This window comes from Podarcis erhardii, assembly GCF_964252035.2.
Source record: "Podarcis erhardii genome assembly, chromosome: 2".
NCBI lineage: Eukaryota > Metazoa > Chordata > Lepidosauria > Squamata > Lacertidae > Podarcis > Podarcis erhardii.
In genome coordinates, this window is record NC_138498.1 from 79800101 (window position 1) to 79823268 (window position 23168).

The 23168-nt window shown below is 43.3% G+C and overlaps 1 protein-coding gene across 6 annotated transcripts in view; it reads left to right on the forward strand.

The window, feature by feature from the left end:
• The first annotated feature begins 461 nt into the window (after window positions 1–461).
• CFAP92 (cilia and flagella associated protein 92 (putative)) overlaps window positions 462–23168 on the forward strand; it is a 57351-nt gene continuing 34644 nt past the window's right edge. Inside the window, exons 1-7 of one of the 6 annotated variants that reach the window (XM_081848819.1) lie at window positions 462–1088; window positions 4246–4505; window positions 5421–5614; window positions 9585–9647; window positions 11930–12137; window positions 13436–13561; window positions 16688–16790. In XM_081848819.1, coding sequence (XP_081704945.1) covers window positions 1063–1088; window positions 4246–4505; window positions 5421–5614; window positions 9585–9647; window positions 11930–12137; window positions 13436–13561; window positions 16688–16790 — 980 coding nt within the window. In that variant the 5' untranslated portion in view covers window positions 462–1062. Of the gene's footprint in view, window positions 1089–1434; window positions 1455–4245; window positions 4510–5420; window positions 5615–9584; window positions 9648–11929; window positions 12138–13435; window positions 13562–16687; window positions 16791–23168 lie in introns of those variants that run through there. The other 5 variants (XM_081848815.1, XM_081848816.1, XM_081848817.1 and 2 more) reach the window with 5 other exon arrangements.

The window sequence follows — 23168 nt, forward strand, 5'->3', positions numbered from 1 at the left end:
CCACCGACTCCAAATTCTGATGCATATATAATGTCAAACAGCCAAGGATGTCTGGCAATCAAGAAACCATTTCCCATGCCTATTACCCAGCAATGAGCCTATCAAAGCCAGTCACCCAGGAGGCATAACACCATTATCTTTGCAGCCATTTTACCTTTCTTGGATTGTGGCCTTTTCCAAGCCTTTTATATTCCCTATAAAGCACTACTGTACTACTCGTGATGGGAGAGGCCCTCCTCTCCCCATCCCCCCACAATCTGTCACACACTGGTTTATAATCTAAAATGGTTTTTAGTTTAAGATTTGCTGCACCCAGGGGTTAAAAGGTCTGGCACCCACAAACTGATGACACTAATGCAGGAGTGCCAGTTGCATGGCCCTGGCACTGAAATTTGTAGGGAATGGCATATTTGGTGACATCATATATTTATTTTGCTCCACCAAGTAACATGCTTTCACATCATAAGTATGTGTATGTCCCAGTTCTGCGGGGCTTCCTAGTGTTCTCTTAGGAGTCTTGCACATTCATGAGCGTCGTTTGGAACGCGTCCGTTGCACGTGGAACTCCGCCGGGCAGCCTTTTAGCAACGCGACGGCGCGTCTGCAACATCCCAGGCCGCTGCTTGAGGTCGTGCTTTTCGTATTGCCTGCGGCCTGGCTCCCGCCGTTTTGCGCCCCTTTCCTCGTGACCCTCCTCGGGCTCCCAGTGCTCCTTCCTCGTTGGCGTCTGCACGACTTACTCGGCTCCCCTCGGGGTTTACCCACAGCTGTTGCCTCTGCAAACAGCGGGCTCTCGGGCAAAGCCTCTTGCGGTCGAGCAAACGAATCCCTTAGCAACTTGTGCTTCTCTCGGGATCCCTACGCCGAGGATCGTCAATCAAAGCGGACGACGAGCACGCGGGGCAGCTCTATTGCGGCGCTGGAAGGGGCGGGAGTGGGACTTCTTTTCAGAGTGGCGGATGGAGATGGAATGGAGAACGCCCACGCCTAAGGCGCGTTTAGTTTTGTTGGTGTTGCCGCGCGCCTCTAGGCCAGAGCGAGTTTCCTACCGAGGTTGGCGGGATGGCGCGGGACACTAGTCGGGCGAGGTAAATGCGGGGACTCTGGTGTTCAAAGGCGCTGAGCAACCTCCCGCGCCTCTATATTTTCCTCCCCATTTGCTGTGAAGTGAAATAATTCTTGTAGCTTGGTTGGCTTTGCAAGGGGACGAAAGCTGCTGGACTTCTGCCCAGTTTAGCTCGCTGGGACTTACTTTCGAGTAGACCCGAATAGGTTTGCCCTGTAAACTGCCCAGTAGAAAACTTCATCTCACATCTCTCTGGTTATTGAAGCACTTTTTGCCTCTCTCTAACTGGGTTTCTGAACAGGCCTCTGGAGTCTGTTGCTCCTTCCCACCCTACTTAAATCCCTGCTCAGAATTAAGCCTTATTGAATTCAGTGGGTCTTACTCTCAGGTAAGTAGGGATCGCACCATTAGCACAGGTGTGTGTCTGAATGAAGGTTAGATGCTCTCCATTCTCTCTGTATATATACTGTTACATCTTGGCTGCCTCTGTTTTTTAGTGGACCTAATCCTAGGGGACAAAAGGGGGAAGGCGCTGACCATGTGCAGAGTGCTTTTTTATTTTTAGTATTTAGGGTTTTAAAAACACCTCTTTGTGGAGTTTGAGGATAAGTTCCCCTGCAGAGGGCCTGGAAACAAGAGAAACTTGATTGTGCACATAGTGTCATTTTTTGAAGGAGAGAAAGGGTGTGTTTCTGAATTTGAGTGTATTGATGATGTGTTGTGCTTTAACCCTCATCTTTGATGGCCACACTAATGAGTGCCAAGCTGAAATCATATGATTTGTTGAGACAAGCCCAGTACTCTGGGTTCTCTAGTTTATCTGTGAGGTAGTGGCTGGATGGCCAACACATGCATTCAGGTTCCCTGAAAGTGCACCTTTTTGTTAAGGTATGAATCTCCATATTGTAGTGCAAAAGGCACCAGCTGATATTCACACTTACGCATGATTACCGTAGATGACAACCAACCTATATTGGGGGAGGTAGCCAATGTAGTGCCCTGCAAAGGTGTTGTACTGCAACTCCCACTAGCTCCCACCAGCATAGTCAGTGATTTGGGGGGGGGGATAGGTGTTGTAATCCAAAACCTCAGGGTCTGCCTACCTTGGTCTGAAGGGCACCATGTTGGCTACTCTTGGTTTATATGTGGACATGGTGGTGGTTCACACATACATACAGTGGTACCTCAGGTTAAGAACTTAATTCGTTTGGGAGGTCCGTTCTTAACCTGAAACTGTTCTTAACCTGAAGCACCACTTTAGCTAATGGGGCCTCCCGCTGCTGCCGCGCCACCGCACAATTTCTGTTCTCATCCTGAAGCAAAGTTCTTAACCCGAGGTACTATTTCTGGCTTAGCAGAGTCTGTAACCTGAAGCGTCTGTAACCCGAGGTACCACTGTACTAACAACCAAGAAATGGCTTGACCGGAAATATATTTCTACTTTGGAAACCTCAATTCCAGTCAAGCTTTTTGTTGTTGTTGCAGATGTGCAGATTCTTCTCAGTTGGGGATGTGCTTTTTCAGCTTTGAACACATGTAGCATTTGCCTGCCATCGCCCCTGCCAACAGGTGGTATGCAAGGTTGCAAGGCAGATGCTGCTTTACAGGCTAGTGGCTGTACGTCTGATAAAGAGCTTTTTGATATTGCATTCACCACTTGTAGCATCAACAGGAGACAAAGCTACAGATGGGGGTAGCACCTAAATCAGTCTTCAAAATGGCAAAGCTGAGCAGATGTCTGTGCTCTCCCCGCCCCATACATTTAATGTGGTACTAATTCTCCCATCTAACTAGGCAGTGTTATTTGCCTAGTTTGCATATTGGGAGCGTGATAGTTTCGGTTTTAAATTAGGCAATGTGTTTATTGTGTGTTGAATGCACATGGTGGGAAAGCTAAGTACGATACAGCTATGGGAATCATGTACATGACACCCTTTTGGGTGTAGTGGGGAATGTGAAAGGAAGCTTGCTTTTATATGCACATTTCCATCATTGGTTTGGGGTGCTCAGCCATTGGTTATTCCATGTTACTTCTTTTGCCTGTGGCTGCCTGGGTATTCGTTTTCCCACCCACCCCTTTCCCCTTCAATTCAACTTCCACAGATCTTGTGGGAGAAGTGATAAGTCTTCATCAGATTGGTACATTGCTCAGTCAACATTAGAGAGGGTGGAGTAGCATAGTGATTAATTGTAAGCTATGAGGCACAAAGTCCTAGTGTCAAATCTCAGCTCATTCTGAAAGCAGCCTTAAGCAAACTCCCTCTCTTAGCTTTAGTGTTCCGTGTGCAATATTTTGTTTACTGTTGGTTACATTTCTGCTCCTTCCTTCCTTCCTGGAACTCAAGGTGGTGGTGGTCAGAGGGTTCTCAGGTGATCTCTCAAGATCAGGCCTAGACCAGCTTAGCTTCAGAAGGGTTGCCCTTGGATCTGTGGGACTAACTCTGGTGTTTCTTACTGCAACATTTCCATTCTAGCCCACATAAATGTTTGCTAGATGGCCAGAACGCCCACTTATAAATATTGACCATTTCTGGTATGTTTATAACCTTGGAAAAGAAAATAATTATCTACCAAATTACAAATGCTTTGCTTTTTGGCTGCCAGGAGGCAATTGTTGCTTGCCACAGGTGACCAGATGAGTGGCTATTTATAATTCTACTTTACAAGTTTAAGGATAACTAACCGGTGGCTGAATCACACGCTAATTGGTTTCTCATCTCATCACTCAGTTGGTTATAATCTCTTGAGCCCCAGCTGAATGTGTGAGCACAGAAATAACAATGTGCCTGAGGTAGTCTTGTTAGATTTGGCAATTTCAGGTGTGCAACTCATCACTTGATGTTGTGGCTATCAAGTGATGATTATGCATATGTGAATTTGCCCTTTCATAATGTATCTGAAGTATTTGAAGTGCTTAATAAAAGCACTGTATAAATTACAATTGTACTTTGGTTCTCGAACGTAATTCATTCCAGAAGTCCATTTGACTTCTGAAAACATTCAGAAACCAAGGTGCAGCTTCCGATTGGCTGCAGAAACTTCCTGCACTCAATTAGAAGCTGTATCTGACGTTCTGCTTCCAAAAAATGTTCACAAACCGGAACACTCAATTCTGGGAACTAAAACAGAACAGAAGGAATTGGAAGTCCAAAGAACTAATAATTTTAATTCTATCACAGGATGGCAAGTAGACTGCCAGATGTTGAGGAGCAAGATGAGGATGAGTGTGAGCCAGTTGAGGCAAAAGGATCAGATAACACCGTTCGTTCGGACAGCACCTTTGGAACTGAAAGCCCAGAGGCAGGTGAGGGTGGTCACCCTACCCCTGAAGATGAAAGCACAACATGCTCTCAATCCATGAGAAGTGAAGGGCTTGATTCTGAGCACCGGATTAACTGCACATTCTCAGTCTCGTTGGCTGTTCCAGTTGTAGCTCCAAGTAGGTAAATTGCATTTATCAGTCCTTTTCATTTCTTTCAGAAGATGTTGTCCCAAAATATTAAGGAGAATGTTGCCCCTCACCCAAAAAAACTGTTTCATCCCCCCCCAATAGTTATGTAAAACCCTTATTCTGCATTGCCCAATGGTTACATCGCTGGTTGTCTCACAGTTGGTAGTGATGCAGAGTACCTACTATTTTTGTGTTCTTGTCAATGCCCACATGTTGGCATATTGTGTGACTTGGCTGATTGTCCCAGGTCTTGTATATTTGTGAGCCTGAAACTGGCATAATTTTTAGTTCATGTGTTAATAGTTTAAGGTGTGGATCCCTCCATTATGGAGCATCATGCTCTGTTAACACCTTCCTGGGCCTAATTTGGCCCTTTGTAGCTGCCACTCTATTGTTCCTTTAGCATCTTCCAATAGTGTGGGCTTCCTTGCACATTCTCACAGTCATAGTACCACAAGACTGTTGTTTTCCAGCAACATGCTTAACATGTTTTCCCTCTGGAAAGGAAAAATTAGGTTAGGCTTGTGTAGATAAATACTTCAGATTGGAATGGTTTTTGCTAACTCTTGAAGTTTGGAGAACTGGGAAAGATTATCGTGTATCATGCCTACAGAATTTAGGAACTAATGCTCCTGCTCAGCTTGGAAACTACCTTTGAGAAAAGATTTTGGGAAGAGTTACTGGTTTTGTCAGGGAGCTAAACTGAATGTACAACTTCCACTAGAAATGAAGGCCAGATCCTAGCAGGGACCCCAACAGCTCTGCAGAAGATGTGTGTGTTCATATGTGTGTGAGAAAAATAAGATTATTGGAAAGATTTGTTTACATAAAATGTGGAAAATGGTATTTTGTAACAGTTGGATTCTCTTCCCACTTCCAATTTCTGTTGGGATATTTTTCTAGCAAATAAGCCTGTGATGGGCTCTAGACAAGATATTTCAAGAACAGCATCTAAAATGAGAGACATGTATATTCCAAAAATGCATCGTTTTTATCATATTGAATATTTTCTTCTGCCCGATGATGTTGAACCCCGAAAATTAGATTTGGTGCTATTTGGTCCAGTGGCTAAACTGTTTCTGGAATCAGAATCTAAGGTAAGAAGAACAAGCAACATTTACTAATATTACTGAAATCTGAGGAAAGGGGTTACTGCATAGCAATTTAATCCTATATGGTTGGTCTCCTTGGATTCCAGACTGGTTTCAAAGGATTTTTGAAATACTTACTCTGTGTTCTTCTGAGGTTTCTATAAAACAACTTATAACAAACGTTTATGTACAAAAGAACTGCCCTGATTGTCAGTAGATATTCCGAAAGTTATTTTCTTTGTCTCCAGCTTCAGTACATATGACAATAACCTGGACTATATCTTATCAGGTGAACCTAGCATCTGTTCCCACGTGTCTCTTCTGAATCTGTCTCCCACTAACTTCAGGGGGTTCAGTAGATCCAGGTCACTTATTGTTAACTAGATTGCAGCTAGTTTCAGAAACTTGGCTTAGTGGTAAAGCGCATGATCTGCATGCAGAAAGTTCCAGGTAGTTTCCCTGGTATCTTTACTAAAGGGTGAAGTGAAATACCTTTTCTTGAGACCCTGGAAAGCCACCAGTGACCCTCCACATGTTGTTGACTCAAATTCCCATCAGCCCTAGCCGGCATAGCAGCCAGTGGTAAGGGCTGAATTCCAGCAACATCTAGAGACCACAGTTTCCCACTCCCTGGGCTAGATAGACTACATAGACAAATATTTGCTCCTGGCATCAGACAGCGTCCTTTGTTACTGTTGATATGCAGCGAGAGGAGATTATGATTTGTTTCTTGAAAAGTTCAGCTGTGTTTGTTTGTTACACATCTTTCCTACTCCTCCTTCAGGAAGCTTAGGGAGTCTTATGTCAGAGTCACTCAGCCCCTGAACAGGCAGAAACCTGACACAGCCTTCACAGGCCACTTCCTGGCCTGTTCTCTAGTTTTAAGTCCTGCTTTTCAGCTGGAACATGTGCAAGTAATCTATGGATTCTGAAGAAGTTAGATACCAACATAGCAATTCAAGCAGCTTTAGAAATAATAGCAATTAATTTCAAATAATGCTTTCCCACGCTGATACAAATGGTACTCTAATTTTGGAGTGTCTGTATACTTAGGCAAGGACTGAACTCCGTTGAGCAGCCTTCGTCAACCTGGTGCTTTCCAGGTGTTTAGGACTATGATTTTCATCTGCCCCAGCTGGCACAGGGCTCATAGGAGTTTTAGTCCAAAGCATATGAAGGGCATCTGGTTGGGGAAGGCTGCTGCCAATTATTCTGCAGTTTTAAAGCATAATAACTGCCGTATTTTTCGCTCTATAGGATGCACTGGACCACAAGATGCACCTAGTTTTAGAGGGGGTGAACAAGGAAAAAAAATCTCTCCCTCTCTGCGCAGCACTCCTTCAGCAAAGCGGCAGGAGAAACGGAGCCCCTTCCATTTCTCCTCCCGCTTCGCTGAAGAGGCGCTGCACAGCTCTCCCTGCACAGCGCCTCTCCAGCAAAGCGAAGCCAGGAGAGTGAGAGGGGTCCATGCACACCGACCCCTCTCGCTCTCCAGGCTTCAGCGAAAGCAACGCGAAGCCATGGAGCCTGCATTCGCCCCTTAAGATGCACACAAATTTCCCCTTAATTTTTGGAGGAGAAAAAGTGTCTTATAGAGCGAAAAATACGGTATATTCCCCATAACATTTATGCCAGGCAACCCCAAACTCAGCCTTCCAGATGTTTTGGGACTACAACTCCCATCATCCCTAGCTAACAGGACCAGTGGTCGGGGGTGTTGTCCAAAAACATCTGGAGGGCCGAGTGTGGGGGTGCCTGATTTATGCAGTCATCCTATTCATATGAAATTTGGGAAGGGGGAGCTGCTTGTTGTGGTTTACAGGCTACTCAGCTCAGAATAAGAATCACAGAGCTACTACAGTCTGAACAATTGGAGTAAAAGTAGTGACACCCCCCCTGTTTCTAAACCCACACAGTTTCTAAACATTTTTCTAGTAAATAAAACAAAGTTTTTAGATTGAAGGTTGAAATTATTTTGAAAAGGTAAGTATTCTTGACAAGTACTGTATTTTTCACCCTATAGGACGCACTTTTCCCCCTCTAAAAATGAAGGGGAAATGTGTGTGCGTCCTATGGGGCGAATGCAGCCCCGCAAGCTTGGGGGACAGCTGGGAGGCGCAGTGCGCCATCCCACTGCCTCCCGACCTGGTTTGGAGGCTGGCAGCAGGGAGAAGCACGCTTCTCTCCGCCGCCAGCCCCGCAAGCTCGGGACAGCGGGGAGGCACAGATCGCCCAGGCTTAGCTTCGTGCAGCTCTCCGCAAGCCGTGGGAGCCCGGCCTGGGCTCCCAAGGCTTGCGGAGAGCTGCATGTTCTGGGGTCCCCCCCAAAAAAATTAGGTGCGTCCTATGGGCCGGTGCTTCCTATAGGGCAAAAAATACGGTACATCTTTTGTTGGTAACTTGCTGTGTCTGCTTGGATTTAGGAGGCTTAATCTTTCTGATTTCACACGGGAAAAGATGGGTAGGCAGATTATGCAGGTGTAATTATAGAATTGGGGTGTTTGAAAGGGAAGCAGTTGCATGAGGGGTTGTTTGACTTAAAGATTATTCCTGCAATCAAGATGGTTTGTATTTTATCACTTTGGCATTCACTACAGAGAATTCTATTTAGTGGGAGAATAGTAGGCGTCCACCTTCGTTCCCACTCCCAGCTCACAATGTTATGTAGGAGCATGGCAGTCTCATACACAGGGATTTCCTGTGGCCTTCCAGATGTTGCTAGACTATCACTCCCATTATCCCTGGGCACTGATCATGCCAACAGAGGCTGACAGGAGTTAGGCAACATCTGACAGTGTTGCTATCCATTTCCTGGATTGTCCAAGGCAGTCTGGTTGGATAGGCTTCTTTGACCACTGAGAACAAACTAAAAGCGGCTGCAGGTCAGTGGAGAGGCCTGACGGTCTACAGTATTGAAAGCTTGATGTTTTCCCGCCATGGCATTTCCATAGTGGATATCCCTCCTTTGGCTGCTATGAGTGCTGCTGTGGAAGAGAGATGTGCACTTTGTGTGGTATGTGCCCGCCCCCCATTGCTAAAAGCAGCTTCAGGGGGCACCCTCCTCTTCAGTGCATTCTCATACTACAGTTTTCTCCCCTCAAAGCTGTTTTAAAGCTTTGATAAAAGACCTCAAGAGATACTATCACAGATCTCTGAAACCCATTTTCCTGTGGTATTCTCACACCTCCTATCCAATTTTAACTCCTGGCATCCTTGATGTTTAAAATCAGAACAAAAGTAAAACTTTCCTTTTTAAGAGGGAAGTGTTATTTCCCTCGTAATTGGGTTTGTAAATCACTGCTATTGACTCTGCCTTTTCGGTGGTTTGCAAACCTGATTGTGAGAGAAACACCACTTCCCTAATCCATTCAGGTGGTGGCTCCTGTGCAGTTTAAGAAACCAATCAAAATTAGTAGCAGCTGCTTCTTAATTCTGCATGCATATGTCACAATAGTTCCTGTGCTGGGGATACAGCAATGATTGTGCTGTGCTGTCCTTCCTCTCCTTTCCTTCCCTCCCCTCCCTTCCCCAAATTATATTGTATTAAAGAGAGCTTGGAGAGAGCCTGAGTAGGGGAGGGAGAGAACGGAGAAAAGGGGGAGCAGGGATTGTGAAGCAGGGGCAGCAGTCTGGATGGTGGGAAACAGTTGGCACAAGAAATTGGGATAATAATAATAATAATAATAATAATAATAATAATGCCCCACCCATCCTACTGGGTTTCCCCAGCCACTCTGGGCAGCTCCAGCCACTCTGGGAGGCTTTGGGAGAATCCGTACAGGCCATATAGGTTTTGGGAAAGATAAGAGTGGTGAATGCTTTGGAGGGAGTGTTGTTGGGAAGGGAAAGCACTTGTAGTGTAGTTTGTATGAGATGCGTAACTGAAACATGCTGCTGTACCTCTTTACATTTTTACATTTCCCCTGTCTCTTCCTTTCCTTTGCTCTTGCTTCTTTCTTCCTATTCACTATATCAGCCAGGGACTCCAAAAGACAGTGAGCGGCCCAAGTCGAAAAAGGCATCCGCGCTGCATATTTCAGTGAGTGCGTATAAGATTGTAAGACAGCTCTAGAAATTAGTTTATGCCTGCTAAATCTGAGGTGGAGAATGTAGGAGCTTGCTATCCTGTTGGCCTTTGCTCAAGGACGGTGGCAGAACACTCTCTTATGTGGTGGCGCCATTTAATCACAACTGTTCCATTGATGCTGAATTAGAAAGATGTGGCCAGCACCATGTTCCATTCCAAGGAATTGCTGATTATATTTGGATATTGGCAGTGAGACTAGAGTTCTCCGTAGTTTCTGTTACGAACATTGCTTTCTTAATGATAGCGTTTTGTTATGACATCACAAAATACCTATTGCCAAAGGCTCTCGTCAGGCAATAATGAAATCATAATGATATCACTGTGTACTATATAGGACTATTCCCTGGAGGAAAATGGGGAACAAAGGTGACTTGCCGATTTCCCCTTCCTCTTGCGCTCCTGAGAGGCTGCTCCAGAGGGTTGGAGTATCGTCTTGAATAGCATGGGAATTAGCATAGAAGGCTGCAGAGGGAACTGTTGAAAAATGCTTCTCTTCCCTACTTCCTTCCAACAAGATGTTGTCTCTTTGTTCATTTGCTACAGCTGATCTCCAAATATAGCAAGAAAATGGTAAAATTGTGAAATAAGATGGCAAATGCTATTGGACTTTGGACTCTACCGTATTTTGCTCCTACCCCTTAGAATATATTTTCTTTCTCCTGCATATCCAAACCAGTACCTTTTCCTCATTATGATCCCATGAACTTCAGCTTTAGTTTTGCAAAAATAAAATTCACAGGATCTGAGCACAGCAGGAAAAGTGGGATTTCTCATAGGTATAAGGCAGCTTCAGATGGCTATGAATTATAGTTTTGGGTGAAGGCAAGTCACCAGAACACAACCTTCATAGTAAGATATGACTCAATATTTTGAGAGAATTCAATTTTTTTAGCCCTGCTCAATCTTAATGTGGATTTTAATAGTTAAGAATATTACAGTTTTATGTCTTTCTAGTTGGTGGCAAGGGGAGGAATAACTAATGCTTTTTAAAATTCATTATTTCTTCTCTAATGTTTTGGTGTTTCATACAATATATTTTCAAGCTCCAGTAAAGTTGTCAGGCTTTTTGTGGCTTGTAAGCATGTTTGGAAAAACCATTGTGGGCGCCACCACAAAATGATTGCTGTTAGAGCCCTACAAGTCACAAAAGGCTATTGCCCAGTCACAGAGGTGAAATGGTTTTCCCATAAAACAAGGTGGAGGTTGAGTCTGAGGCCCACACCACTGTTTGACCCTAAAAAGGACAATGGAATGCTCCTCACATAAAGATCAAACACACCCCACAATCCAGCAATCACATTCCAGCAGAGCTACAAGCCACACCACGTTGTAACCACATGCAAGATAAAATGCTCCACTGCTCCACACTGCCCCCCTCCTACCCCCCACCTGGAAAATTGAGGATCTCACTCACATGCTCCTGATGGTTATATCCCATTGAATCAAATAGGGCTCTTTTCTTTTTTTGGAAAGGAAATTTTCAGAAATTGAGGACTGATCCAGGTTAGGACATAGGGCGTAAAGGGCCTTTAACTCTCTGGCCTCTCACTGTGATCTCAATCCAAACTGTCTCCCTTCCCAAACCTGCAATTTACAATATAGAAAAGGACCCGTTTGGTTCAGTAAGACCTCTTTTTGCAATGCAAGGTGGGCCTAGTCAAATTCAGGACTGCAGCGGAGGCAAAGAGATAAAATTCTCCTACCCTAAAGCTCTAGGATACTGATGCTGACAATAGGTAAAAATGCTTCTTGGCTTCTGTTACTCCCCCCTGCTACGGGTTTTCTTTCGCCACACTCCACTGACCCACAACAACTCCCTGCTTAAGATGCTGAAGTCCCTTTTTGTCCCAGCCCCCCGTTTTTTAAAAAAAGACAAATTGGGCTCCCCTCATGCAGGAAAGCAAAGGCCAGGCCTTTGGCAACTCTGACCATTCTCCCTTCCTTTGTGTGCTTCTGTGTCACATGGAGCCCAGAGACATAATGTGGGAAAATGGGGGATAGAGTGGAGCAATTGGAGGGTAAAATAAAATAAAAAAGCACCAAAAACCAGGATGTCCAGGAGGGCTTTGGTGGGTACTAAAGAAGGGACAGCAGTTCTCAGCAACCCCTGTAAGTTGCCCAGTTTATACATCTTAAGTTTCTTTTGAAATGCAAAAAGAACAATTGTGGCCCCTAATTTATTTATTTTTAAACAATTTGTGTTTGTTTGCTTTTTTAATAAATAAAAAAAATAGGTTGTGAGACCATGGCTTGAACACGACCAGATATGGGTGTCATGGAATCATAGTGTTGAAATTAATGTTACCACCGACTTTCTAATGAAGCTAAGAGATCATAGTATAAAGCTGAGACTATGGGACACCAAGGATAAGGTTTGTTCAAAAGCCAAGTATAGTAAAGCAAAGACTGCTGCACCACCATCGGATCAAGGATCTCTTGAAGGTAAGCAGAGTATTTAAGTAACAAAATATTTTATAAACACTATGTGCAGATAAAGGAATTAGCAGTTTGGTTTTCCACCTCAGTGCAGTGATGCATTTGTGACATTGCTAAAATGGGTTTTCCTCCCATTTTGCATGTTGTTGTTGTTTTTGTTGTTTTTTAAATAACTGAAGAATGTCCTTGGAGGGCACAGGCTGCTGTGGTTAACCCTGAGCTGGTCTCAGTTTAGTCATTGCCTATACAGTGACTATACAGTGGTGCCTCGCAAGACGAAATTAATCCGTTCCGTGAGGCTCTTCGTATAGCGTTTTTTTCATCTTGCGAAGCAAGCCCATTGACAGCTTAGCGGATTAGCGCTATTAGTGGTTTAGCGGCTTTTAGCGGATCAGCTGATAAGCGGCTTATCAGCGGATCAGCTGATAAGCGGCTTAGCGGCTTAGGAAAAGGGGGGAAAAGGGGAAAAAACCTGCAGGAGACATTTCGTCTTGCGAAGCAAGCCCATAGGGAAATTTGTTTTGCGAAGCGCCTCCAAAACGGAAAAGCCTTTCGTCTAGCGGGTTTTCCGTCTTGTGAGGCGTTCATTTTGCGGGGCACCACTATATTGACGCCCCATCCAAATCAGTTGAAATATTCCTTTCAGATTTTGTCCAATTTTCTTCTAAAACCTTATGAGAAAAGAGATTCCTCCACAGGTGCTGATGGTCTCTTGCAAGTTGCAGAATTCGGAACTGCCAGATTCCATGTGTAAAATCAGTTTTAAAACGGATTCCTCCTCCATTCTGCTCCTGAATACCCAATATACTTGCCTCCCATGCAAATATCTGTTCGTGAACTCTTGAGTCTTTGCTAGTATAGATATATTTTACTTTGCAGAAAGCTTCTGTTCTTATTTAGGGTTTTGTTGGGAGCATAGCCTGGTAGGCTTCAGGGATGATTGCTTTGTAAGGTGAATCAGAAAAACTGGATACTGGGCCTTCTTCACATATAACATTAATCCATATTCAGAAATAAAACATGGTACAGTTGCTTTTGCTCTACTGTTTGGAAGAAACAACCAGAAGGCTTGGCTTAGTATTATGAGTGAACCAGGGCTTGTGCACCCCCCCAACACACACAAACAGCATCTTTGAGTAGTAAGATAGGAACAAACCAGAAAACTTCTCATTGATAGTAAGCCATAGTTTATTTTTGACTATGGCCTAATAAATGAATGAGAACATGACAAGGTAACCACATATTAACAAACTCATGAGTCCTGAATGTAATTTCTTCTTACCTTTCCTCCCCTCAATGTACAGTAAAGAATATGATTTCGCTTCAAAGAAACTTCTTGGAACAATGTCAACCCAAAGCCAGTTACACAAAAATTAAACCACCAGAAGTGTCCCCCATATCGGAGAAGTCAGCAGTTGGCATTATAACAGGTACAGTAGTATGAACATGGTGCTACATTATGTGACTGTTCAACAGAAACTATGAGCCATCTCCCTGTTTCAGCCTTCATTGTCCTTTGAACTTGTATAACATGTTACAGTGGTACCTCTGGTTATAAACTTAATTTGTTCTGGGGGGTCCGTTCTCAAGCTGAAACGGTTCTTATCTTGAGGGGTGCTTTTGCTAATGGGGCCTCCTGCTGCGCGTGCGCCTCTGGCACGCAATTTCCGTTCGCATCCTGGGGCAAAGTTTGCAACCAGGAGCAGCTACTTCCAGGTTAGCGGAGCTTGTAACCAGAAGCGTTCGTAACCAGAGGTACCACTGTATTTAACAACAGTGGGTTGGATCCAGACTTGCTCCTATTGTTGGAAAAGTAGAGATGTCTTTCGCTGATTTGCCTACTCCCCCAGTGCCATCTCCATGTTATTTGGGGGCGAGGAGCTTCCCCAACCCTCTGGAGCAGATCTGTAGCCCCTTCAGGAATCAGCCAAATTTTTCTCCTCCTTTCCTCCATCAGAGGCATTTCTCCACTGGATCAACAGCTTTCTGCAGAGAGAAGGATGCCTTTCATTTGTGGGAGACAAACTCTGACCAGATCCAATATATTATTTTATAGTCTCTTTTATGGCGCAGTTCTGATAGCAGCTCATAACTATTGAAAGTTCAGTAACAATAAAAATAAACATGAAAATAGTGGAGAAAGTAAAAACAGATTAAAGCTAAAACAGATTTAAAAATCTGGGAAAATAAGATCTTTCTGGCTACAAAATGGCATCATTGTATTTATCTGGAGAGGATATTCCAAAGTTTGGCTACTATCACCTTCTGCAATCGCCCACCACACCTTACTTCATGGGGGGCACTCTTGCTCTCCCATTTTAACTCCGCTTATACAACCACCTTGTCTTTGGAGTTGTGTAAAATAATTCACTCATTTTTAAAGATTAATTCCAGTTTTAAGTGTTTCCATAATTTTCACGTGGTACATCCACTCAGTTCTGTCAAATGCCTCCTTTGCATCAATGAAGTATGTATCTGTAAATGGTCCATTTACAATTGCTCCTATTTATTTGTGGAAGTATTTACCGTACTTTTCTCTCTATAACACGCAGATTTTTTCTCCTAAAAAGTAAGGGGAAATGTCTGTGCGTGTTATTGAGTGAATGTGTGGTCCCTGGAGTCGATTGTCCCGAGCGCAGGGGCAAAAATCAGGCAAAAATCCAATCAAGTGAGAGAGGAAGCTGTTGCTTTCCTGCATTCTGCCTCAGGGTCTTACTGCCCACCCGCTTCTGTTTCGGTTGCTGTTTGCTCAAACGGAACAAAGAGCAGGCAAATCCCTTCCCCTCCAGGCAAGCAGAGGGGAAAGGAAAGGATTGCGTCCTTCCTTCTAATTCCATTCCGTGCTCTGGTGCTGCTGCATCCAGGGAAGCATTTTAGGGACTCACAGGCAGCCAGAAAACATGCAGGTGGGAGAGAAAGAGAGGGCTGGCTTGGGTGGCTGGGTGGGGGGAAACTTTTGCCTTCCTTTCCTCCCTCCCGTTAAACCCCTCTCCTGCATTCTTAGCCAGCTGCTTCTTTGCACACCCCTCTCGTGCTCCTTGTCCCTTCTGTGTTTTTCCTTCCCTCCCCACTTAAAATGTGGTTACAAAGCACGGATCCACATGGATCCTCAGGATCTTTGCATTGGGTCACCCCAAATTCACCATCAGATTACATAGCATGACCATGGCTACAGCCTGCACACAAAAAAAATCACGCACCCACTGTTGCCTGGTGCCGCAATGGTGCAGAAATGTAGTTACAAAGCATGGATCCACATGGATCCTCAGGATCTTTGCATTGGGCCACCCCAAATTCACCATCAGATCACATAGCATGTCCATGGCTACAGCCTGCACCAAAAAAATCATGCACCCACTGTTGCCTGGGGCCACAGTGGTGCAAAAATGTGGTTACAAAGCACAGATCCACAGGGATTCTCAAGATTTTTGCATTGGGTCACCCCAAATTCACCATCAGATCACATGTCTGTGGCCACAGCATGAGGCACAAAAATGATATATCCACTGTTTCTTCAAAAATCCCCCCCCCCGTTTTCCTCCTCTAAAAACGATGTGCGTGTTATGGTCAGGTGCGTGTTATAAAGCGAAAAATACGGTATATGCCATTCTCTTGCAACACATCATCAACATAAAAACATTTAAAACCAATACAGAACAATAATTTAAAAAATGGGCTGTTCAAGAAAATTGTAAACAACTGCAGAGGCCTGTAGTCATTAAAGTCTTCAAAAGTCTGAAAGTCACAAGTGAGGATGCTTGCTGAGTGACTTCTGGAATAGTGTTCCACAGCCAGGGACTAAATGCCTGATTTCTGGCTGAGGCCAGGTGGGCCTTTGTAATACGGGGGGCAACTTGAGATGATCCCAGTGATTGGGCTGGGACATAAGGGCTCAGTTGGTTGGAAATGACTCAAGAACTGTTCAGATAAATTTTGTGTACCTTGAGTTTTCTAAAGGTAACTCACGAAGAAAAGACATTATTTAACTCTCAGTTGAGAAATTTGAAAATATAAAAGGGGATAATTCTAGTTTCAAAGAGAAAATGCGCCCTGTCTCATAGCAGGCAACATCTTAGAAAATACATTCTCTCCTATTTAAGAGAGGACCATTGGTTCATCTAGTTCAGTATCATCATGCTGACTGGCAGTGGCTCTCCAGAACTTCAGACAAGAGTCTTTCCCAAGTCCCTACCTGAAAATACCAGGGACTTTCTTTATCAGTACACATGCTCTACCACTGAACTATGGGCCTTCCATAAGAATGCCTCTTTACAATGGTGCTTTCCAACTCCTGATTTTAGATGTACTATTATTATTATATCATCATTATCATTAAAAATGTCTTCCATATTAATTAGTGGTTCTTTTGTTTGTTTGTTATCTTTGTGTTTTTATATTGTAAGTTGCCCTGTGATCCTCAGATGAAGGGTGGTGTAGAACTTTAATAAATAAAATAAAAACTTTTACTTTTAGTCAGTCAAGTGCTTTTTAAATTAATTAACCTATGACCAGTTAATCAAACAGTGCAGCCCTAATTAGTATTGTGTATGTTACAGGTTCTCCTGGTTCGGCTGCAAGCAAGCCTCTGGATGAAGACTCTTTCATTGAACAAAAAACTTCCCGTAAATCTATTGTGGGTGCCCCAGCTCACTCGCTGAGGTAAATCTCTCCAGGGCATAGGGCTATTGGAACAATTTCTGTTTCTACTGGGGCATGCATGTACTTCTTTAAAGAAAACTGAAGTCAGCTGTTTTTCCCCAGATGTCATGTCATGTCATTTATATATTGATTTGATTTATATATTCCCAAAAGAACCTGGGGCTGTAATTTATACTTAGACATTGACATCTATAGAACTTGTGTAAGATTGCAAAGTACTTATAGCTTTAAAATGCAAGACCAATAGCAACGTATTTTGCAACAAGCAAATTTGCCTCCTTTAAATATATAAATTGAGTCAACAGCTTTTGTCACTACTAAACTCTTGTTTTCTTGTTTACCGTCTTAATTTGCAACATTTCCCCTTTGGCAAGCTGCCAAAGCACTAGACTTAGTTAAGTTTGTTGGTTTAAAAAAAGCAAGGGGGTTTATCTTGTAGCCTTTAGCTTCTACAAGTCTGGGCAGACAGAGGTAGTGCCTCATTTTCTGAGGCAGGGGATGGTGGCAAGGCTGTCTTCTCTAGCTGGGAGGGCCCAAAGTAAGGTACCGGTGGTTCTTCCCTCGAGGAAACCGCACAAAACTTGTCCTCAGCCAAGTCCTCAGCCAAACTGCAAAATTTCCAGTGGTGGGTCACAACACATACCCTATTTATGGATCTCTTCTTGTCTCCAGTACTTTAATCCACGAGGTACAAAGGGGGGCCAGGACTGCTTGCTGCCACCAACTCTGTGCCATTTCTCCATAGTGCAAAACTTAGTGGCTGCTTTCATGTGCCTCTCCACAATTTTTGTAAGGCAGTGTGGGACTCAAACTGCCAAGGGCTCTTGGCAGCAGCGCCCAAGTGCTTTATATTCCCAGTGCCACTAAAGCAGCTTCTGGAGACTGAAGTAGTTTCTTGACACTACCTGGTAATGTCTCAAAATGATAATGCAGCTCATCATTGTGGCCAAGCCAGATGGCTTAAGGAATCAATGGGTGCATGTTTGACTCTGTATCACTTGTTTGAGTCTGAGCAACATGTTTGCTCAATAGCTATGTAGGCTTCTCTTCTTGCCTGTTCTCGCCTCATCCGTCCAGTGTGTTTATGCTACCACCAGCCTGTCTGTGACCTGCATCCAGCCCTTGCTATTAGTTTATGTCAGGGACGTCCCAACTCCCAAGAGATGGCAATCTACTCACAGGAAAAAAATACTGACAGTGATCTACCCCTTTTTTTGGGGGGGGGGGGCGTTCAGGCCAAAGTTGCTGAGGTTTTTTTAGGGAGGGAAATGTCAGACTACAGTAAAGGGAAAAGGGGTTTAGTCACTCTCCAAAAGATCGCTATGGAAACAATCTGCCTCATAGCCAAAACTATGTCTCCCGTTCAAGCGATTATGTGGAAACGGAGGGCGGGGCGAGGGAGCGGGAGCAGATGCTCTTAGGCAAAAGCAAAGGAAAAGGAGCCTGCGATCGACCAGAACCTCCCGGGAATCGACCCGTTGATCCCGATCAACCTTGTTGGACATCCCTGGTTTATGTGATGTGGAACATGACCTTTGTCTTTCCTTGGCTATGTTATCTACCTCTGGCCCTTCGGATCTCAGTCTGCTTGTACCAGGATGGGCAAGTGGCAGCCTGACTCCAAGCTTGGCCAGGGCCCGATATCTGGAAAAAAGCAAGAGGGAAGGGAGCCGGGAGAGGCTGGATTGCACTCAGTCTAAGTACTCTGTTGGTAGCTAGATGAAGAGACAGAGGCAGCAGCCACAACATGCTCACTTTTTAATCATTGCATCTTGGGATAGATTACAGAGCTGGCTATCGTTTGTTACTTTCTTCCTTTGACATTTTCAGATGACCTTTAATTTCTTGGAAAAATAGGAGGAAATTGAACTTTTGAAAATGTTCTTCATTTCAGGCACATTCCTGTACTTCAGATTTATTGTAGTGCTATTCCCCTTGTCAGCCACCCAGCTGATAGGGTGCTGTAAAATACAGCTTGATGACGGCCACACTGTAGGAGTGTATGCAAGTAACATGACTGGTTTTATTTCAAGAGATGTTTTATGAGAGTTGAGAGAGATCCTTAGCATAAAAATGTTTTTTCCCCACCCATACTATCTTGCCAGCCTATCGCAATGTATATTGACTGCATTGTGGAGAAGCAGCTAATAGACTTTCAGGCAGGTTTTGCATGTGCATCTGGTGCCTTGTAAATCCTTTTCGTTAGCGGCTCTCCCCCTGAACCGCAAAGTGGCTTTTATTAGGTGAAAGGAAGCTTGAATGCAGTTTGGCAGGGGAAGGGGCTTCTAAATCGGAAAGATGTGAGGAAGCTCTGGTGAGTGCATAGGACCATGGATTGCTGCTATCTGTTGCAACTTGGAAAGCGATTCCTAGTAAACAGCTGAATAATGTTCATAGGACAGAGGTGTTGATGTAAAATACTACTTTAAGCCACTGGGTAATATAAATGTTTGTTGCATGGGGTTAAGCTTATTTTGATTTTTGAGAAAATTGTACAGTGTGCTTAATCTCCTCCTGCTGCTATTTTAAGATTTCTTGAATTGCTGCGTCTCCTTTCTTCAACAGTACTTAGTTCCTGCTTTGTAGACTAAATACCCATTTCCTGGTCTTGTCGTTTGAAGTCCGTGCCAATTCAATAATTTTCTCTTCTTATTTTCCCAGTAGGAAAACAGTCTCACAGGATGATAATAAGCATATTAAGAAAAGCCCACGAGTCCATTTTTTGTAGACATTTTTAAAATACAAGTTACATTATTTTTGACTGGTACTTAGAAAATGGAGTTACACCATTTTATTGCCAGATAACTTGGGTGTGGTAGATTTGGCATCTCCAAAAACCTTACAGACATAAGGTTTGCAGCCAAACAAAATGTTGTCTTTATCAGGGCAACATCACACATTATGCTATACTGGCCATCACAGGAATGTTCCCCTGTCATTGCAAACAGATTTGCTGGCACTAATGTTTGGATAGAGCGCCAGAAACTAAAATCCTATTTAAAGTTCATTTAATAGTTCTTTGACTATTAATGATGCTTTGCACTGCAGGACACCCTGATTCTATAATTGGAGGATGGTGGCAGATGGTTGGCATTGACATAAATCACAAGTGGCTTGGTACAAGTTGATCCAAGTTGCTGTATATGTCTAATTCCTCTCATCTAGCTAACATATTCCAAGAACCATTATTCTTGGCAGTTTGTAGGGTGAGGCATGCCAGACATGACATTTCAGTTTTACTAAGTGTGGGATATGGTCTTAGGTAAGAGCATCCTCCGCTGAACAAAACAAAAAACTGAATTAAACCTTCTGAAGAAAAGCTAATGGACAGTAGCTAATAAATCTGGTTCCTTGCTTGGTAAAATGTGATAATGCAAAACACTGCAGGTTTCCTTGTCTGTACTTCACATCATTAGCTCTGCATATGTGATGGGGCAATTCACAGTGGAGAGAAGCATCATTTGCAAATTTTGTATTGCTAGATGTTTCCAGCATGGAAGGGAAGTAGAGCAGAAGTGGGACTTCATAATAATAATAATAATAATAATAATAATAATAATAATAATAATATGGTTGGGTTTCCCCAAGCCACTCCCCAGCCACTTACCATTTATGTCTTGTTCTGGACACTTGACATCGGAAAGCAAGTTGGTTGACATAAAATACATGGGTACATTTTAAGTGAGGCTTGTAAATACCTTCTTGTGTAGGTAGACATAGTTAGGAAGAAATAACACTAGGCAATTGGGCAGGGACAATTTTTTGAAATGGAGAGTGCTAAAAGCCTTTTTCTGTCTGGCCATTGATGTGTCACCAGTAACTAAGTGTGGGCAGTTGAAAATGTATAGCAAGGGGGCCATTGCCATTGGAGGCGCACTTTGGCCCAGTTTGCATGACACAGTAACTATGGTGCTGTCATAGTTAATAGTTGACTGTGAATGTCGGGATGGTTCCTGTTTCAGTTCTCCCCTACTACTAGTGGGAACAATAAAACTATCATGCCTGCCTCAGTGTTATGCCTGAAGTGGGGATTGTGGTTTGCTTCACATCATGTGTGTTTGAAATGAAACAAGCCTCATCCCCCTATTAACTGGCTTACTGTGCCGTGTCAACACAGCGGTCGTCCACAGTTTTCTTCTAGGAATTTGTGCACATGGGAAGCATCTGATCTGACTTGGTCTGCTGTTGCCCAAATAATTATCTTAAGGAGGACATAGCACACAGCCTGCTGCTTCCACAGTAAAACTGCAAGACCAGTGGCTTGTGGGCAACACCCTAATAGGACAAGCAACAAACCCCTGTGAGCCATGAAGTCAGGTATCATAATGTCCGCCATGATGTCTCATAGGTGGGGTACCTTATTAAGTTAGTCATGGGGAAAAGTCAGCTAAAAAAAAAGAATATTGACATTGTACTGCAATTGATATAATTGGTGATAACAATTAAATAATTTTTTTGCAATGTGTGACATGCTAAAGATCACGAACATTTGGTCTTCCAAAAGTCAGAGCTGCAGCCCTATCACATCCACAATTTTGTTACATATATTCAGTATATTTTTTTTTGGGGGGGGGGTAAAATATGAGTTGCCAGTACTCTTAAATTAATAAAAGTGTTTTGAGTGCCAGCAGAAAAAATCTGCTACTCTGTACCGGTGATTACTGTCACAAAAAAGTCTTGCAAATATCACATCTGGCGAACAACATACATTCCTGGACAGAAATGCTATTTTTGTCCTAGCACACAGTCTTGGTGTGCGTGGGGGATGAAGAACATTTCAACCACAGTATTTCAGGGTTTTTCTTCCCCTTTCAGCTCCAGCAAAAAAAATCTCAGTGGGATTGTAAACTCCCACAGATGGTATTGCAACCTCTGTAGTGTTCTGTCTGTAGTGGGCAAGTGAGAATTTGTTTCTAAGAAGCCCAGCAATAAATCCTTAATTGTGACAGTTGTAACACATACCATGTACCTATTAGCTTCTTGCTTTAATTGCAACACCTGGAGATTCTTATTTACTATTGGTCATCTCAGAAGTATTCCGGCCTGTTGCAGAAGCGTTTGAAATTCCCATTGTTCTAGGCGCATTTTGTGACAGGGAATTTCATAAACGTGAGCAGTTTCGGAACTCTGTGCTGAAGATTTCAGATTAAAATTGCCATTGTTACTCAGAAGTAAATTCCAACCAAGTTCTATGGGGTCTCCTCCTAAGTAAAACGTGCATGGATTGGGGACCTGAAAACTTTCTTTTCTTTTAAACCCAACATATTTTGTTTAGGTTTTAGTTGCCTTGTTTCATGTACTTTTAATTTGAAATACACTAGCCAGTTAGTTACAGTGATGCTTAAAGTCAAAACAAATTTTGGAGTGGGATCTTTGAAGGACACTTAAGTCTTAGGTTTGCGAACTGGACACTCAAGATGGGTGTCTGTGCCATCAGTTGTATAGGCCTTTAATATGCCTTATTTGTGGTGCCAAAAAGATTTGTTTACATGAAGGAAATGGGGTGTAGGGAGAATCCAGGGCTTGTCTGTAAAGTGGAAGGAAAGGAGGACATTTTTCTGCCTCCCCACTTCCAGCCACTCTCTGAAGACTGCAGAAGGAAGCCTCTTAAGAGTATGAGGGAGGCAGGTGGGAAAGCATGGCTTTGTTTTTTGAAGGCTTCAGATGAGGACTGGGTCATGTGAAAAATGAACATCAGATTTTAGTTACAGTTCATTCATTTTCAGCTTTGTATTTTTGTTATAAAAAAGTGCACCTATTCCGTTGTTGCACCCATAACTTAGGTTTAAGGTGCCATTTAGCTCCTAGCTTTCATACCTCAGTTTCTAACACTGTGCTGTAGGAAGGATTCATTTCTGCCACTAATGCAAATGAAACCACCATAGTTATTTCAGCTTTGAATTGTAATGTTTCCTATTTCCTACCTGTGTAATAGTTTATATCCACCAGTAAATGTAGGTTTTATTTTATATTTAGGGCGCTCTTGAGGCATAGAACTGATTTTACCATTGTTTTGACTAATGCCTAATTGTGGTACACATTTGAATTATTCAAACACCTTCTATATGAGAACTGTGTGGGCCACAAGGGGGTAGACTTGGCTTTCTCTTGCCAAGTGGAAATGCTAAAGTATTCGCTGCAATATTTCACACGAAAATAATTTGTTTTTATATGGCATAATAGGGAGAAGTTCTACACTGGTCAACTCTTGGCCATTTCTAGCATATCAAATATGGTTAATTAAGTTGCAGCCTGTTTCTGACGCTTCATTCTGATTTTGCAATACTTGTAACCCCAGCTCAGTCTTCTCTGCTCCCACTAGTAAAGGAAGTAACTGGAAGTCTCAGGGGCAAGGTTTTGAGGTACCTTAAGAAACAT